We start from the raw sequence: 20,339 nt of genomic DNA, 5'->3' as shown, positions 1-20,339 counted from the left end.
CCAAATGTTCTTCTGGAAGCAGTCAGCTTTGAAAGTTGTTTTATACGATGGCGGGCTCACAGATTTTTTCTTCCTCTGCTTAGAAAAAGTCTGTTAGGAGGACACCCATCAAAAACAATCTATATTTTATAAGTGCTCAAGCTGCCAAACTTTGTCTGACCAGCCTACTCTGCACGTGATGCTGAAAAAATAGTGGAGGGTACTGTCAATGGTGCCTAAAGGGATGGCGGTAATGGGACAGCTGTCCAAGGTGCTGAATAGACTGGTGCTAATGGGGCTGCCGTCCATGGTGCTGAATAGCACTGGTGCAATTAGGGCTGCCGTCCATGGTGCTGAATAGCACTGGTGCAATTAGTGCTGCCTTCCATGGTGCTGAACAGTACTGGAGATATACTGGTGCTACTGAGGCTGCTATTATGGTACATGGTGTTGACTAGTAATGGTGCTATCATATAGATCAGGGGTGGGCAAACTTTTTGGCTCAGGGGCCACATCGGGATTTTGAAATTCAGCGGAGGGACGCATTTTTGGGGGGACCAATTGTTTGTTAAAATCAATTTGTGGGGACCCCTGAGTTATGCAGCGTTCTAAGGCACTGCACCGCAGTGTTTCTGTGAATAAAAAACAGTGTGGCTAGCTCAAATGCTGACTGTTGGGTCAATTGAAAATGTACTTTCTAAATAAGCATTCTAATCAAGCGTCCTAATCACACTGGTTTGATCGTACGCAACAGGGACCACTATAGAATGATCACACCCATTTGTTGGTACGTGTGAAAAGGTTAAAGAAGCTAACATTCGCAAGGCCGTGGGGCAAGATAGAATACCAGGGCACGTCCTCGGAGCATGTGCTGACCAGCTGGCTCGTGTCTTCACTGACTTTTGAGGGTAGGCAACAACACATCCACCACACTGACCATCAACACGGGGCCCCTCAGGGGTGTGTGCTTAGTCCCTTCTTGTACTCCTTGTTCACCCACGACTCACAATCATCAACTTTTGCAAGTTTGACGACACGACCGGTAGGACTGATTACCAACGACAATGAGGATGCCTATAGGGAGGAGGTCAGAGGACAACAACCTCTCCCTCAACATCAGCAAGACAAAGGAGCTGATTGTGGATTACAAGAAACGGAGGGGCGAGCATGCCCCCATCCAGATCAATGGGGCTTTAGTGGAGCGGGTTGAGAGCTTCAAATTTCTCACCTAGAAATTAACATGGTCCACACACACCCACACAGTTTTTAAGAGGGCACGACAGCACCTCTTCTCCTTCAGGAGGCTGAAAAGATTTGGCATGGTCCCTCGGATCCTCAAAAAGTTTTACAGCAGCACCATTGAGAGCATCTTGACTGGCTGCAAGTCAACAAAATATGCTTATCTTTAACTCTGCATTGTTGGAAAAGGAAGTAAAAAGTAAAAAATTAAACATTTCACTTTTAGTCCATACCTGATGTTTACGAAGCATGTGACAAATAGAGCTATAATGGCACAGATACAAGGAGATCTCTATAAATTATATTGGTGCTATTGGGGCTGCTGTCCATGGCACTGAATATTACTAGTTATTTTGGGGCTCCTGTCCATGTAGCTGAATTGCACTGGTGCTAATGTGGCGGCTGTCCATGGTGCTGAATAGTACTGGTGCTTTTGGGGCTGCTGTCCATGGCTCTGAACATTACTGGTAATATTGGGACTGCGGTCCTTGGTGCTGAATAGTACTGGTGCTATTAGGATTGCGGTCCATGGTGCTGAATAGTACTGGGATACCTTCAGGGCTGCCATTTATTGTTCTGCAGCCCTCTGCAGTGCTACATTAACTTCTTATGGACAGTAGTGTCCCACCTGACCAACATCCGGTGAAATTGCAGAGTGCGAAATTCAAACTTTAGAATGATAAATATTTAACTTTCATTAAATCCCAAGTGTAATACATCAAAATAAAGCTTAACTTCTTGTTAATCCAGCCACTGTTTCAGATTTCAAAAAGGCTTTACGGCTAAAGCACACCATGCGGTTATCTGAGGACAGCGCCCCGCGTACAAAAGCATGAAAAACACATTTCAACCAGGCAGGTGCGCCACGGAAGTCATAAATAGCGATTATAAAAAATGCCTTACCTTTTGATCTTCTTCTGTTGGCACTCCAAAATGTCCCAGATCCATCACAAATGGTCCTTTTGTTCGACAATGTCCTTTATGTCCATAAAAACTCAATTTAGCTGGCGTGCTTCAGTCAATAATCCACCCAGTTTCCCTCCATCAAAATGCATACAAAATGAATCCCAAACGTTACTAATAAACTTTTCCAAGCAAGTCAAACAATGTTTACAATCTAACCTTAGGTATCCTTATATGTAAATGAACGATACAATTTAAGACGGAGAATCGTTATTGTCTTTACCGGAGAAAAATACCAAAGAACGCGCTCTCTTCCATGCGCTTGGAAACACTACAGCCAAAATTGGAGCCACCTAGAAAAACTACAATTTCTGGCTCATTTTTCCAAAAACCAGCATGAAACTCTTTCTAAAGACTGTTGACATCTAGTGCAAGCCCAAGGAACTGCAATCTGGGAGGATTTTGCCTTATAATAAAAGTGATTGCCATTGAAAACCGTGGTAGGCTGAATATTTGTTTTCCCTGGATGGTTTGTCCTCGGGGTTTCGCCTGCCATCAGTTCTGTTATACTCAGACATCATTTTAGAGTGTTTTCTATCCAAATCTACCAATTATATGCATATCCTAGCTTCTGGGCCTGAGTAACAGGCAGTTTACTTTGGGCATGCTTTTCATCCGGACGTGAAAATACTGCCCCCTACCCAAAAGGGTAGTCTAATGATATCCATTGGCATACTTTAGTTTACTTACATGTGGTGTAGAACAAATAGCACAAGCACAGTGTCGAGGACATTATGCTCAAAAACACTTGCAAGTATGAGAATAAGCCTAGAGAGGTACTGTATGGATGTTTTGGGGATGCACAGGGCACGCAGGCCCACTTTACTTTGCATCATACATTTTTTTTCATTATGATTAACACAAAGCACTCCAGTCAGAGCATTCATTTGTGGCAATCTGGATTATAATGCACTTAATTATATTAATTTGTTTCCCTTATTCATCCCTGAACAACTACATGAGTCATTCACAGCTTTTTTGATAAGGGAAAAACACTCAAAGAATTTAACAAATAATATACCGAATCTAATCAATTATTCATATTTTTACTTGCCTTCATTTTGCATTCTTTGTCTTATCACTTAGGCTTCAGTAGCTTTAGCAGAGCTTGGAGATCTTTATTGGAGGACAAACAGAGAGTTGTGGATGATTCAGAGATGCCCTCTTGCATGAGTAATGAGCAGAAGTAAATCAAGGTGCTCTGGTGTTAGTGTTAGTGACGGGCATTAGTGCCAACTGAGGACTGCAGCTTGCAGCCAATCTCCTCTGGCTGCAGCTCCACTACAACCCAGGCCTGCCTGATCACCTCTCACTGTGGATAATGGAGGGAAACTGTCACCATCCTAATAGATATCAGTTCCCTGGGCAAGACCATTACAAGACCATTACACAGTGTCCCAATACAGTAATAAGATGTAACTTTTTGTTGACAAAATATTTCATATTTTCTTTTCCAAGACAGCAGAGCGCTATTGGGCAGACTAATATGTTTAAAGGTTTATCGAGTTTTTACTGAAAAACTAAGGTAAGGTAAAGATGGCCAATTTTTACTGATGGAGTAATTACCGGAAAGAGTAATCCTTCAGTGTTATTTCCAGTTCTGCCACATCACATAACCTATCCGCTTCATTATTCCCAATGAGTAGTTTCCCGTTAGGTAGCGCGCCAGGCTAATGGCGTGTCTCCTCACGTAGCTAGTGAAACGCCGGTGACAGAAATGGATTAACAGTGTTAACAAGTTCAACGTGGTCCATTACCTAGCGGATCATTGTCTGCTTTCTCAGCTTCCTCCTCTGAGTACTGTTGTTAGAGAGGCAATACACGTTGGTGACTTTAGTACCATGTTACTTTCCGGCCTCCTCCAATTTCTAGACATTTATATTACAGGACGAACCAACAGCCTATTCAAGAGAAACTCCAGCAGGGAGCAAATAATCGTTTTTTTTTTCTTTTCCGATGCCAACTTTTTCCACATTTATAAAATATTGGGAAATCATTTTAATCTACAAAAATATATTAGCTTTCCCTCTCAAAGAATATTAAGAAAAAGGTAGTTGTTGTTAGAGTAGATGTTGAGCCTTTTTGTGAGATTGTGCTGCTGGAAGGTTGAGCCAATCACATGGTTACTCTCCGGGATTAATGCTGAAGTGAAAGGTACTGTTTTGGGCCATTAGTTTATTGAGACCTATCAATACTGGGAAAGATGTTTGCCGTTTGTGTGTCGGCGTATGTGCATGCTTGTGTGTTTGTGTGTGTGGGCGTACGTGTGTGCATGTGTGCGCTTGTTCAGTGTATGTGTGTGTGGATGTACAGCACCAGTCAAAAGTTAGGATCCACCTACTCATTCAAAGGTGTGTCCAAACTTTTGACTGGTACTGTATGTTTTTCAAAACGTTGTCTCTATGGTCTTACCTTTTTTGTAGATTAAAAGCTCTGAAAACGTGACAAAACCAGGCACATTTTGGCGTTAAGGCTTTGAAACACTAGTGTTCATTTTGCTTTTGAGTCTTGGTTGTCCGTGGTCTTTTCTCTTTTTAATCTGAGGAAAGAACTACAGCGGGGAAAGAGATGCATCCACTCTGACAATAGAGTGGATTACATTTTGTATTTGTCTCTCCCAAAGAAGTTCTTGGTTGAGAGGAACAAAGACCATGCATAATGATCAGTGAGCCTGCATGACTGTGGAGCGATCAGTTCATAAAGAGAAGGGCCTTGACGTTAAAGGAATCGGTTGGCTTGAAAGCCTCCGTCACGATCTGTCTCTGCCTGTCTGGTATCTCTTCCTTATAGCTCAGGACTCTTTCTGCCAAAGTATCTCCCGTTGAAACAGTGTTTCAATCCAGTGCGTTTCTCCGTTGTTCATTGCTTTGTGTCTTTTCATTTCAGTGGAATTCTTTTCCGTGAAGTATAATGCAAAACCTTGCATTCTGCACCGTCTGTGAGATCCACAAGGTCATAAGTTCACAGTTCCTGCATTTTAGCAATTTCATGTATTTTCGACCACAAGATTATCCTCTCACTATCCTCTCAATATATTTCCCCAAAACATTTTTTTTTTTGGTGGTATATTATCAGTAGTGCAGGGATAACTGGCAAAGCCTGGTTTTCATACAGTAAAATAAGTTTACCACTGAAGACACGGAGCATCCATGATGGAGGAAACATCAAAGCTATACTGTATTGTGGACTGTGTCTCTCAGGTGGAAAACACCTATCAACTTCACTGTCTACTTCAAAGGGCAAGGTTAAATGTAGTTCCTCCCCGGTGGTATTACACGAGAGAACCTGAATTTGACAGGAGACACCCATAGCCCTTCGATAAAAGACTGTTTCCCAAAGGTAAAATTGGATGGGAAATTTCCTTTGAAATGGACTGACTCATAAAGCCCCGGTGTCGGATTCCTTTCAGAATACCTGTAATTCACCTGTTCGGGTTCGGTTTTTCCGAATTCTTGAGAGACGGTGGCAAATGTTGTAGAGAGTTGTAAGGAGATAAAATGATGAAAAAGTAACTTTTTAATATATTTTTTATATACCATGACAAAGATACCATGACAATTTCTGTTTGCTTTGTGTTGTGGATGTTCATGTCAAGGTTTGGATCTACAAGAGTTCACCTATTAATTATCACTTGGCTATGTAGCGTTTTAGATCTAGTGAATAGGGTCAAGGGTCATTTTTTGCTGTTGAACTCAACCCCTGGCCCTTATGATATACACGACAGAAAAGGTTATTCTCATCCCTCTCTTTTCTCTCTCTCCCTCCAGGTGGGCACGCAGTAACGCTTGACGAAAATGCAAATGAGGTCATGGCACTTCAAATGGTTAGGAATATGGATAGGACTTCTGCTGTTAGCCACGTGTTGCCTGTCACAAGACACAGATGGTAAGTCCTCCACACCTCAAGTACCTATATTCTATGCAAACAAGGTGAATATACAACCACATATGCCTGTTTGTTTTTGTTTCAGAATACCCAGATGCTAAAATACACTGAATGGGTTTATCTTGATGAACATTTTGTATTTCTATACCATTTGTACCACTGTATTTGATTAATGGTCTCAGATTCTACGTAACTGATATGTTCAAACTGCCTCCACCCAGTTGATAAGCTCTGATTCTATACTCCTGCTCAGTTGCAGCCGTTGGCTCGTTGATTCACTTTCAACCTGACAGATTCCTCTGGATTTACGTGGCGATACTTGATTCATGGAAGCATATTTTACGTTGATGTCAGTGAAGTCACGGATGCTACTGCCTCCACATTTGACCAGTGCCTGAATGGAGTTGAATATTCAGAAATGTACTATTGATTTATTGACGCTCCTTCATCCGTCTGTCTGAATCCGCTCAAAATGAGACCTTTTAAAAAAGAAAAAAGGGAAATGTCTATTTCTAACTGATTTATCGTGTTGGGCCACCAATGTTGGACACTTTTAATCAATCAAATTGATCAATTGAATGACTGACACTTTAATGAATTGTTCTCACCTTGGCCCAATGTGAATTTCACCTCTGCTTCAGAAATCAGTCACTTTCTGATGTACAGTGCAATTTAGATTTCATTAGGGCATACGGTTTTGAGGCTGTAGTTAGTGTTGTTCTAACTAGAATGATCATCATGCTGCATATCAGTGATGGAAAATAGTTCCTGGTCTGTCTATTCATGTAGGGACAAACAGAACGCCTAGATTGTGACATAACATTACTACTCATGGTCAAGTACTTCCTATTCCAATTTCAAAATATCACTTTGTCACTGTAGGAGATGGATGCAAGAAAAAAGTGTGTTCTGGCAAAGCAACTCTAATGCAGAAACAAATGAGTGCATCCTCATCCTGTGGTTGCCATGGAGCAATAGATACCATCTTAAGCCAGTGATCAGTGTCACCTACAAGACAGTCCTAATTTTGGCCCGTGCTCTCTTCTTTGCTCTCTCTCTCTCGCTCTCTCTTCCTCTCTCTACCTACCTCTTTCTCTCTTTCTCTACCTACTTCTCTGTCTCTCTCTCTCTTCTTCTATTTCTCCTGTTAGAAAGTTGAATTTCCCCTCTTAGGTGACAGAGTGGGATTCCTCTCCATTGCATTATGTATGGATGTGTCTCAGTATGGGGATCATCCCGTGGATCCAGCGCTGTGTATTAATGGGAATGGAGGTTGGTTCCCCTTGAGCACTAAGCAGCACCACTCAGGTGCCCAGGCATGCAAAGTGTCTCACTCACACCTACACACTTATCCAGATAGTTATCTCTCTGTTATGTGCCACACGCCCCTCTTGGCTATACTGTACATATCAATATAAGTGTATAGCTAATCTGTGCATAGGAATAATAATATATCGTTCTATAGACCTACTTTAAAATCGCATGAGAAAAACAAACTAACTTCACAGCAAACTATCAAGGACATTCACTTGTTTTATTAGCACTACTCTCATCAATATTTTAGTTATGTCTCCCCTCAGTTCTTTTTGAGGTTTATGAGTTAAAACAAAATCTATTTCAATTCCTGTATTTTGGTTTGTTTGTCAGAGTTCCCACCAGTTTACTATTCAGGCCAAGCACAGTAGCACACTATTTGATGGTGGAGATCAGATTATTGACAGAACTTCCAGAACTCATTTTATCAGGGGAGCATGCATTGCCAGCCTCCGTTTGAGTGAGAGAGTGAGAGAGTGAGAGAGTGAGAGAGTGAGTGAGTGAGTGAGTGAGTGAGTGAGTGAGTGAGTGAGTGAGTGAGTGAGTGAGTGAGTGAGAATGGATTTGCATGTTTTTTTTCTGCTTCATTAGAGATAATGGAAATGGATAATGGGATGGGTGGTGGTGTGGGTGTGCACGGGCTAAATGAATGCCCAAAATAAGTCAGGCACTGCCACCTGTTGTGCTCATGACGCTTTGACTTCAAAAGGTGGTTTGACAAACTCTGAATATCATATCCTAATGTGTTTATCCCCATTGAGAGTTTTAATTCAAAGTCAAACTGAAACATTAGTGAAGTATGAAATTATTCATGGTACAGGAACGGTGGACTGTAAGTGGATTCTGGAATGAATATTGAATATTTCTTTGTATCCATTAATATTTTGCATTATGTTTTTGATTAGAAAATCATATGCTATGGTAGAAGCACTTATTGTTTAGTGAAGTTCTCTCCGCAATTGTATTTGTTACTGATTCTATTACGCGTGTTTAAAAAAAAAATATATATATATATGGACATCACATTCTGTGTTTTATCATTATTTATCAATTTCACATACACTCTGTTCGTATCCAATTCACCTCACATACAAAAACCCCCAACTCATTACCAACCCACTCCCCTTTACATTGTATTTCTCTTGAATGGGCTGAGGAGAAATAACGTGGTTAGAATGGCCTCTCGTCCTGGGAGTAAATCTAACCTCGCTGACCTGGAGTTTGTGCAGGTAGCTTCCTTATAGCTGGCTATTGATTTCTGTGGCGATTATTCTGGATGGTGTCGGTCCAATCTCATAACAGCATCTCTCATACAGGTTATCACAGTTAGAGGAGCGGGCACATGCAGGGATTTCTTTCAACATCAAAAGTTCACTGTCACACGTCGTCGCTCCACTTTGTCATCAGCCAATGTTCTGGTGCCATATCAGGACAAGGGGGGCATAGAAATAGAATTGCAGTGCATTGACTCAAATGGGGATATCTGTTCTAGTCCATTATATTTCTATGGGAGGAATGTTACACCTGCAGGGTCAAAGAAACATTTAACCGTTTAACCAATTAGAGGGTCAGATGTTAGCCAATGATCTCATCACCCTCATTATTCTGAAATAGAATACTAATCCTAGTGGTCTCCTTTGAACCAATGATCTGTGGAGAGAGAACATCTGAATGCAGAGTGTCATTGGTCAGGTAGTGACCCCAATGGCTATAATAACACCAACCTCAAGTCCAAACTGGTGTCGCTTCAAATAAGGCTGAATCCAGCAAATCAAATACAAGTATATTTCTCACTGTTAGATTTAGGTACACTTATCAGTTTATTGGAGATTGCTTTTTTGGCTGGAGCAGGTTTTAGGGGACTGTTCCTTTTGACTTTGGGCATCCGTACAAAGTCGTGGATTTGTTATTGGATGATTGGATAGATAATCTGCTTACTGAATGTCTGCTTATTGAGGCATTTGCTACCCACTATGGCATTTGAGGAGATGTTTCAAAATGTCCGCCTGTTACTCACTACTTAAATATACTTTCTGGTATTAATGAATAGCAATCATATTACAATATGCAATAACATGACGTTGGATTGTGTACACGGTGTGCATCAGGATGTTCGTAGCTGTAGGCCTACACATACAAATTATACATGCCTTTGTGGAAACTGGTATATTGGTTACCTTTTCTTTCAAACAGTAGGTGAAATTGGATACTGTGTCTATAGGCGGCGGTTGGCTATTGAACAGTCCCAAACAATTGATCAAAACATTCTTTGTGCCTGTTTGGAATCTGGAAAGTCGATCACAGACAGGAGTCCCTCTGTTCTTGCGTACTAGTATATAGAAGTAACACCCCTCCATGAATATTTCAACGTCACACTATCTTTTAGTTCTCCCGTAGAGACGGTTGTTGCATTACAGTAGCTGGCGTTGATATGAGGGCCACAGTTGCCAGGGGGTTGTTGGGTTACAGCTTTTCTGATGTCATGTGACTCATTTAACTCTAGTCAGCTAGTGGGTAATTAGTCATTTATGAAGGCCAGCCACACAGAGGACCTAAAAGCATAAGGACTCTAAATGTATCTCTCATCTGTTGCTGCCCCTTGCTTGTCCATACATCCATTCTCCAGATACGACAAACCGACATAATCGAGCGAACTCAAGTCCCAGACCGTTTTGGAGCTGTCTATATGGGGGCTGGAGCGTTTTGATGTCTTGTCAGTTAGCAATGGTTTCCTAGTGTTTAACGTACTGGCGGCACTGCTCACCCACTACCACTGCCGTCTGCAAACGGCTATTGTGTTGGGAAGATGAATAGTTGTATTTTTTAAAAGTAATAATCCAGCAAGTGCACCCTCCCTGAGGAAACCATTTCCCCCGTGATCACATCCCTTTCTTTCAGGGGGAATTCAACACTGTGTTGATGCGGTGTGATTTATACCGAGCTGTCGGTCGTCTCATAACTAGCCATTCATATTTTGTGGTGTGTGTCTTAAACCGGGAGGTGTGTGTCTTAAACCGGGAGGTTGGGAGTGATGGGGTGAGACTGACACCCCCCCCCCCCGTAAAACAAATGCAGTCCCATGATGCAATAGATCTCTCCCAGCCTGCCACCCAGGAACGGTGTTCATCAAATTACTCACTGATGCACTTTATTCAGATGCCTCTCCACCACCACAGCCTCGTCCCACTGCTCTGTGCTAGACTGTAAATCTACCATAGTGGGTTGTGGGTAATGTTTGTGCATACTGATCTGCGAAGGGGAAAAATTTAAGGGGGTGAAATGTTTTTTGAGGTAATAGCTTAATTAGTCGCCTGGCTGGTGTCAAAGTGGGCTTGGCTGGTGTCAAAGTGGGCTTGATGCTGAGATATTTATGTTTACTTGCTCAAGTCCACCTGCACTTATATCATAAATTGATTTATAACTGATTCTGTAGCTCTTGGCAAGGAAAGGAAGGACGGTGGAGATTGTGTTTTGAGGTGCAAGTGGTGGATTATAATGTGCTATAATGTACTATAATGTGAACTTTCACATCTCTGTTTCAAAGTTACAAAGTTTCTGTACTTTTCTTTTGATACTTTTTCTTCCATCACTTTTACCAATTTTTTTTGTACTCTTTCAAGTATCTTATGGAACTCTGACTCCCTGCTCGTCTTTTTCTTTCCTTCATTCTATTCTGCTCTCTGGCTGATGACACTGTCTTTGACTCCAGACTGGCAGTATGATGGTAAGACGATGGATCTTTTCCCTGTCTCTCTCTGTGTCTCTCTGTGATCTGACTCTAGCAGTCACTCTCAGGGGAAAAAAAGTGCTCAGTAGAACCATATAGGGTTCTTCGGTTACTCCCCATAGGGGAACCCTTTTTGGTGCAAGGTAGAACCCTTTGAAGAGGGTTCTCCCTAGAACCCTTTATGTAGTGTTCTTCATAGAACCCCCTGTATATGGTTCTATCTAGAACACTTTATGAAAGGTTCTTCCTATAGACCCCTCTATGAAGGGTTCTACCAAGAACAATTTTATCATCTAAAGGTTCTTCCTAGAACCATCTACGAAGGGTTCTAAAAATACACGTATCTTTGGAGGGTTCTTCCTCAGCCTTATTAGCCTTTCAAGTTAAATGATTTATGACAATACATTACATATATCAAAAGGCCTTTGTTTGAGGGCCTAGTTATAACACAGTGGTGTTAAGAAACTCCTGGTTTACAGGCAACATCAAGCCTGCAAGTCACATTATGCTGGCTTGCAAAGTGGTGTTTAATTCATTCCTATTAGAATCTAGCCAGAGTTAGGATATCCAACACGTGGGATTTTATATCACCCGCAACCGGCACTCAGAATGACTGCCAAGTTAGGGAAGATTGAATACTGAAACTACCTCGATCATGTAAACTGGAACAACCATCTCAGTAATGAGTACAACTACTAACAGATTGGATTAGTTTAGCAAAATCTATGCTATTTATCTTTGTGTAGCATAAAATGTATCAATCAATCAATGTAACATGCCAAAACACATCTATTAAAACAAACAATTCTGGAAATCCCCCTGAAATAGAGCATGCTAGGAAATATGATATATGGTTATACTGTATGTAGAACCCTTCTTGCCTTCCAAAGAATCATCAAAGAACCCTTTCTTCCAAAAACAGTTCTTAGGATGTTAAAGATTCAAGGTAGAACCCATTGCCTTACAAAGAACCCTTGTCTTCCAAAAAAGGTTCTTCAGATCAAAACGGTTCTTGGTAGAACGCTATCCCTCCACAAAGAACCCTTTTGAAACCCTTTTTTCTAAAAGTGTATTTACCCCCACCAACCCTCCGGTAATAGCCTCATACTGCTCATAAAGAAGTCATATGTCATTACCACTGTGCACTTTGCTCATATTCTCCCTCTATTCTCCCCCATGGCAGTACATCTATATAGCTTAGTTCCATTCAATGTTCCGTCCTGTGTGGCTTCTAGTCATAGTACAACTGTAAATTGTAATGGTGCGTAACAGGAGATTACAGGTTAATGTCATTTCTTCTTTTTTTTTCAGAATGCAAACTCTCCAGGACTGGACCACCTGCCACAATTGTTGCCATAGATGAAGAGAGTCCAAATGGTATGTATTCTTTACATGCAGCATTGTTGAAACAATGCACCAATGCCAGAAGTGGCAGTTAACCTAATGGTTAAGAGCGTTTGGCCAGTAACCGAAAGGTTGCTGGTTCGAATCCCTGAGCCGACGAAGTGACAAATCTGCCGATGTGCCCTTGAGCAATGCACTTAACCCTAATTGCTCCTGTTAGTCGCTCTGCCTAAGAGCGTCTTCTAAATTATTAAAATGTAACGGAAGCTGGGATCATAAATAATCACAAACCCTGGTTGAGTCGCAGGGAATGAAAAGCTCCTCACACCTCAAAGAGCATTGCCTTTTCCCATGTAATAAAACAGACAAATGGATAGTTCACAAAATTCTTGTTCTGGAGGTTTTTCACCATGTGTGTGTTTACCACTTAAACTCCACATTCTCCACTTCCTAATTGTTTTCCTCAGTTGAGGGCTAAGCCATTACCAGTTTATGGGTGAATTTAAATGTGCCCACCAGGGAGGGAGGCACTAATGAGTGGAGCTGCTGTTTCTGTTCGTTGTTGTGGCCATATTTCTCTCCCTCTTAAAACCTCCCTTGATGGTTACACGCTGGGCCGGTCCCTGGCAGCAACATCACAGATGGTGTTCAGCATGCTGCACAGCCAGGGGCCCCTCGCTGTAATAGATCTCTCTGTTCTCCCTCCCTCTTCCCCTCTTTCCCTTCTTTCCAGACTCAGTATTCGGTGTGGTGGCCCGGGCTGGGCTTCGTTGTTACCTGTAATTCCGTTTGAACATTACTGATGCATTTTGACAGGTATAAGCGGAAGTCAGTGGCCGGCTGTTGTTTTAGCTACCAACTGCCTAATGAGCATCAAGGCTTTTCCACACTGCTGCTTCTTGGCAATGGACATCAGCAGTAGTTGGGCGGTATCCAGATTTTCGTACCATCATACCGTTTCTATACGATACCAGGGTATACGGTATTACCAGAAGTGCAAACAAGGGGCGCTATTTCAACACACAAAATAATTTAGGCAACAGGGATCTTGATCCAGAAGGGGATTGAATGTCTCTGCTGTAACCAAGAAGCTTGATCTTGACATTTAGCCAAGTTAGCAAACCAAATGCATAGCTGGAGCTCTGAGCTGCATATAATTTATTACACATTTTCATTTTTTTTTATAGTTATACTTAACTTAAGCAGCTCAACAACAAACAAAAAAACCATTTTTAACCTGTTAGTGATTCCTTCCCGCGCCAATCCCGTTAGCGGGATAGATTTGACAAGATCCAGTGAGATTGCAGAGCGCCAAATTCAAACTACAGAAATATCAATATTCAAGATAACCTTTATTTTGATGTACCACACTTATATTTTCGGTTAACTTCTTGTTAATCCAGCCGCAGTGTCAGATTTCAAAAAGGCTTACGGCGAAAGCAAACCATGAGATTATCTGAGGACAGCGCCCCGCATTCAAACAAATGAAAATCCTTTTCAACCAGGCAGGTGGCGACAGAAAAGTCAGAAATAACGAAATAATAAATGCCTTACCTTTGAAGATCTTCTTCTGTTGGCACTCCAAAATGTCCCAGAAACATCACAAATGGTCCTTTTGTTTGATAATGTCCTTCTTTATATCCCCAAAATGTCCATTTATTTGGCGCGTTTGATTCAGAAATACACCGGTTCTAACTCGCCCAACATGACTACAAAGTTTCTAATAAGTTACCTGTAAACTTGGTCCAAACATTTCAAACAACGTTCCTAATCCAACCTAATCCAACCTAAGGTATCCTAAAACGTAAATAATCGTATATACTGTGTTCAATACCGGATAAAAACAAGCGCATTCCAGTTCACGCACACCAAACAGTAGAATCCATCTGTGACACTCACAAAGAACAGCCGTACTTCTTCATTTCTCAAAAGAAAAACATCAACCAATTTCTAAAGACTGTTGACATCTAGTGGAAGCCATAGGAACTGCAACCAGGTTCCTATTAAATAGGGCTTTCAATAGAAAACCAATGGGAAATACTATGACCTCAAATTTTTTTCCCCTGGATGGTTTGTCCTCGGGGTTTCGCCTGCCAAATTAGTTCTGTTATACTCACAGACATTATTTTAGCAGTTTTAGAAACTTTAGAGTGTTTTCTATCCAATTATATGCATGTCCTAGCTTCTGGGCCTGAGTAACAGGCAGTTTACTTTGGGCATGCTGTTCATCCAGACGTGAAAATACTGGCCCCTATCCCTAAGAAGTTTTAAACTGTATTGAAAATCATACCGTTAGTATTCGGAAATACCCCGGTATCATCAGACAGCTCCCCTCACCTTGTCACCAGGACTGTCTACAGCTCCCCAAGGTGGTGGTGCTGGTTAGAGTCAGTGGTTGGAACCCAAAAAAAATTCCAACCGTTCTCGGGAAACGTTCAATCGGGCAGAAACTGAATACTTCAATGCCTGTCTGCCAGCTTGATATAGAAGCCACGGCGACGTGACTCACTGTCTGTTAAAGCAATCCATTTCCTCATGAAGCTGGTTGAGAGAATGCCAAGAGTGTGCAAAGCTGTCATCAATGCAAAAGTTAGCTACTTTGAAGAATCTAAAATCTAAAATATATTTGATTTGTTTAACAATTTTTGGGTTACTACATGATTCCTTATGTGTTATTTCATAGTTTTGATGATGTCACTATTATTCTACAATGTTGAAAACAGTCATAATAAAGCAAAACCCTTGAATGAGCAGGCGTGTCCAAACTTTTGACTGGTACTGTATATAATCTAAAAAAAGAATCACCCTCTCACTGTCAACTATATTTATTTTCAGCAAACTTAACATGTGTAAATATTTGTATGAACATAAGATTCAACAACTGATACATAAACAAGTTCCACAGACTGTTACGTCCTGACCTTAGTTCATTTTTTATGTCTCTATTTTAGTTTGGTCAAGGCGTGAGTTGGGGTGGGTATTCTATGTTTTGTATTTCTGGTTTTGGCCGGGTATGGTTCCCAATCAGAGGCAGCTGTCAATCGTTGTCTCTGATTGAGAACCATACTTAGGCAGCCTGTTTTCCCACTGGGTTGTGGTAGTTGTTTTCTGTTTTGTGTTGCTGCACCTTACAGGACTATTTCGTTTTAGTTTCACTCTCTTTGTTATTTTGTTTAGTGTTTCTGTTCTAATAAATATAACATGAACACTTACCACGCTGCGCATTGGTCCGATCCATCCTATTCCTCATCAGAAGAAGAAGACAATCGTTACACAGACGTGACGAACAGAAATGGAATAATGTGTCCCTAAACAAAGGGGTGTCAAAATCAAAAGTAACAGTCAGTGTCTGGTGTGGCCACCAGCTGCATTAAGTACTGCAGTGCATCTCCTCTTCATGGACTGCAACACATTTTCCAATTCTTGCTGTGAGATGTTACCCCACTCTTCCACCAAGTCACCTGCAAGTTCCCAGACATTTCTGGGGGGAATGGCCCTAGTCCTCACCCTTCGATCCAACAGATGTGCTCAATGGGATTGAGATCCGGGCTCTTCACTGGCCATGGCAGAACACTGACATTCCTGTCTTGCAGGAAATCACGCACAGAACGAGCAGTATGGCTGGTGGCATTGTCATGCTGGTGGGTCATGTCAGGATGAGCCTGCAGGAAGGGTACCACATGAGGGAGGAGGATGTCTTCCCTGTAACGCACAGCATTGAGATTGCCTGCAATGACAAGCTCAGTCTGATGATGCTGTGACACACACCCCCCCCAGACCATGACGGACCCCCCACCTCCAAATTGATCCCGCTCCAGAGTACAGGCCTCGGTGTAGCACTCATTCATTTGACCATAAACTCAACCATCACCCCTGGTGAGACAAAACCGCAACTCGTCAGTGAAGAGCACTTTTTGCCAGTCCTGTCTGGTCCAATGACGGTGGCTTTGTGTCCATAGGCAACGTTGTTTCCGGTGATGTCTGGTGAGGACCTACCTTACAACAGGCCTACAAGCCCTCAGTCCAGCCTCTCTCAGCCTATTGCGGACAATCTGAGCACTGATAGAGGGATTGTGCGTTCCTGGTGTAACTCGGGCAGTTGTTGCCATCCTGTACCTGTGCCGCAGGTGTGATGTTCGGATGTACCGATCCTGTGCTGTTACACGTGGTCTGCCACTGTGTGAGGACGATCAGCTGTCCGTCCTGTCTCCCTGTAGCGCTGTCTTAGGCGTCTCACAGTATGGACATTGCAATTTATTGACCTGGCCACATCTGCAGTCCTCATGCCTCCTTGCAGCATGCCTAAGGTACGTTCACGCAGATGAGCAGGGACCCTGGGCATCTTTCTTTTGGTGTTTTTCAGAGTCAGTAGAAAGGCCTCTTTAGTGTCCTAAGTTTTCATAACTGTGACCTTAATTGCCTACCGTCTGTTAGTTGTTAGTGTCTTAACGACCGTTCCACAGGTGCATGTTCATTAATTCTTTATGGTTCATTGAACAAGCATGGGAAACAGTGTTTAAACCCTTTACAATGAAGATCTGAAGTTATTTGGATTTTTACGAATTATCTTTGAAAGACAGGGTCCTGAAAAAGGGAAGTTTATATATATATATTTATTTATTTATATATATATATATATATATATATTTATTTATTTATTTACACAATACCGGTTAAAGGTTTTAGAACACCTACTCATTCAAGGCTTTTTCTTTATTTTTGTACTATTTTCTACATTGTGAAGACATAACTATGAAATAACACATGGAATCATGTAGTTTACAAAAAAGTGTTAAACAAATCAAAATATATTTTCTATTTGAGATTCTTCAAATAGCCATCCTTTGCCTTGGTGACTGCTTTGCACACTCTTGGCATTCTCTCAACCAGCTTCATCACCTGGAATGCATTTCAATTAACAGGTGTGCAGCCCAAATAAAGGCTTCATAGAGTTCAAGTAACAGACACATCTCAACATCAGCTGTTCAGAGGAGACTGCGTGAAACCGACCTTCGTGGTTGAATTTCTGCAAAGAAACCACTACTACCGCTCGAACCACTAGGCTACCTGCCGCCCCTTGTCTACATGAGATGGAAGGGAGTTCCATGGCTCTATATAATACTGTATGTTTCCTGTCAGAGCTATATGTAAGTTGATTACACAGACAATTTGGAATTTTCAGCACATTCTCATAAAAACAAGAATTGATGCAATCAATCTCTCTTCTACTTTGAGCCAAGTGCGACTGACATGCCTACTGTTGACATTAGTCCTCTGTGTGCATTGACGGGCTAGATGTGCTGCTCTGTTCTGGGCCAGATGCAGCTTTTCTAGGTCCTTTTTTGCAGCACCGGGCAATATTCAAGATTAGATCAAACTAGAGCCTGCAAGACTTGTTTGGTTGACTGTTGTTTTAAAAATGCTGAGTATCTCGTTACAACACACAGCCCTTCCATACCTCTGCTTTAGTTTTAGATATATTCAGGACTAGTTCATTACTAGCCACCCATTCTAAAACTGAAACTAAAACTGCAACTATTTGTTTAGGGTTGCTGTGATTTCACTTGCTGTGGTTGCTGATGGGTATAATATTGAATCATCAGCGTACATAGACATACAAGCTTTGTTAAAGGCTAGTGGTAGATCATTAGTAAAAATAGAGAACAGTAAATGACCGAGACAGCTTCCTTGCGGAACACCACACTAATGTTTTACATTGGAGAAGCTTCCATGAAAGATAACCCTCTGTGTTCTGTTGGATAGATTGCTCTCAACCCATGATTATGGTAGAGGATGTAAAGCCATTTCACATAGGTTTATCCAGTAACAGATTATGGTCAATAATATTTAATTCTGCGTTAAGTAAAACCATACAACTCCCACAATCCTCTTTATTATAAATGTATTTTAGCCAATCATCAGTCATTTGTGTCAGTGCAGTACATGTTGAATGCCCTTCTCTATAAGCATGCTGAAAGTACATTGTTAATTTGTTCACATGGAACATTACTGTATCAACAACAACAAAAATCCAAAAGTTTGCTGATTGGTTGGCTGTTCGAACCAGTAAAGGGCGCTTTACCATTCTTGGGTAGCGGAATTACTCTATTTTCCCTCCCAGGTCTGAGGACAAACACTTTTTCCAGGCACAGATGAAAGATAACAGGAGTGGCAATATAGTCCGCTACCATCCTAAGTAGTTTTCCATCTGGTTTCACATTATTGATTGACAACAATAATTTTCTAATTTGACTTGCAGTATCAAAGCCAGTGCTAATTTGTATTCGTAGAGCATGAATTTCTTTCCATTGTAAAGTATGCATTTAATCGAGCATAATTATTTTGGGGAGAGCGGTTTTGTGCAGGAGTCAGAATGTTGAAAAGCTCTTTAGTTCAACTGTATATTTTCCAAGGTCAGAGGATTTAAGGGAATTTGTTCCTCGTGAAACAGTCATTTACCTGTGATTTTCACCCCATACTGCGTGAAAGCGCCTTTAACTCCTCACTTAATGGATGAACCATGCCTCAGCATAAGAAATCACATGTTATGTAGTTTAAGCCATGCCCTATCCGAAGCAAATACTGTCGAGAATATATTTTAGATTGGCACCAGGATATTTCTCATATAGTATGTTTGTAGTTGTTCACTGATCCACAGTCAATTTATTTATTCAATAACATTGATTTCATGGGCCCCCCTTTTGAATTTCAGAGAGTTTGCTTCCTTGTGCAGGCATAAAGAAACACGCCTAAGCTTTGGAAAAACAGTGACGGACTACAAACCAAGTGCTGTGTATCACACAGATTAACATAGCAATATTATCATTCTCCCCGAAGTTGAATTCAATCATCCTTTTCCAGCTAGAGACCGAGAGGGAGTGTTGCCAAAATCACTGTTCTGTGAGATGAATTTGGAGAATAGACCTTTCTGCGGACACCGTAAAGATTTCACTCTAAAATGAAAGCAAATCAGGTCAGCTGTAAATTTGTAAACCCATTTCCTTAAAACTTCGGCTTGTCTCAGCAAATTCATGAGTTTTTGTTCAGGTGTACTTCACTCCGTTCCGACAGCTGGAAAGTCATTTAATAGGAAATGAATATAGTTGTAGCCCTGACAACTTTTTATTATAAAGGGACAATTTTATGTATGATTGCCAAGTCATATAAACCTAAAGTGTCATTTGAAGATATAACCTTAGCCGGCTTTGACAATTGTTCTGTATTTCTCTGCAAATTCAACTGGGATAAAAACAATAGACACTGTGACATGGGGTTCATTGCTAGATGAACTTTGCTCTCCTATGGTCTTTTAATGTCGAGGCACAGTGGCGAGTGTCAGGTGTGGATGATGGAATCTGAGGTGTGGGGCCAGTGAGTGTGATGGAGGTGCACCCGAGGGTCATGCAGTAGTGAGGTATTCCCTCCCACCCACCCACCCACACACACACACACACACACACACACACACACACACACACACACACACACACACACACTATGGCCTATGAGGCAGGAGAGAGGTGGTTAGCAGATCAGCAACCCTGGGGTCAATTTCAAGGTCCCCTTCTTGAGTGTACACCCAATAGCACAGGAGACAAAGGTGACGAGAAGGGGGCGGGGTCAGGTAACGAGAGGGATAGGAATCAATTGTGACATCACGAGGAAGGACAGGGGTCATTGATCTAATAGGACAGTACTGAGTGTGAAGGGGAGCTTCTGAGAGGGACAGAGTCAAAGGAGGCAGGGCATAGGTAGTCTGGTACCAGATCTCGATGCCAACTCCATGCGATTACATACAGTACACCATGCTAAGGGATAGGTATCAGGCAGAAAAGATTACCGGGACTGGACTATTGAAATGGGGAAGGAGGAGATGGAATGGAGGACA

At 41.7% G+C, this 20,339-nt stretch overlaps 1 protein-coding gene across 1 annotated transcript in view; it reads left to right on the top strand.

The window, feature by feature from the left end:
• Positions 1-20,339, top strand: part of pcdh15b (protocadherin-related 15b) — a 214,316-nt gene that overhangs the window by 39,773 nt on the left and 154,204 nt on the right. Inside the window, exons 3-5 of the mRNA XM_042305961.1 lie at positions 5,949-6,066; positions 11,090-11,104; positions 12,419-12,484. Of these exons, the coding sequence (XP_042161895.1) occupies positions 5,976-6,066; positions 11,090-11,104; positions 12,419-12,484 (172 nt within the window). The 5' untranslated portion in view covers positions 5,949-5,975. The remainder of the gene's footprint in view (positions 1-5,948; positions 6,067-11,089; positions 11,105-12,418; positions 12,485-20,339) is intronic.

The sequence above is a fragment of the Oncorhynchus tshawytscha genome, linkage group LG25 (genome assembly GCF_018296145.1).
Source record: "Oncorhynchus tshawytscha isolate Ot180627B linkage group LG25, Otsh_v2.0, whole genome shotgun sequence".
In the NCBI taxonomy this organism is placed as follows: Eukaryota; Metazoa; Chordata; class Actinopteri; order Salmoniformes; family Salmonidae; genus Oncorhynchus; species Oncorhynchus tshawytscha.
This window is presented reverse-complemented; position numbering and strand designations above follow the sequence as displayed.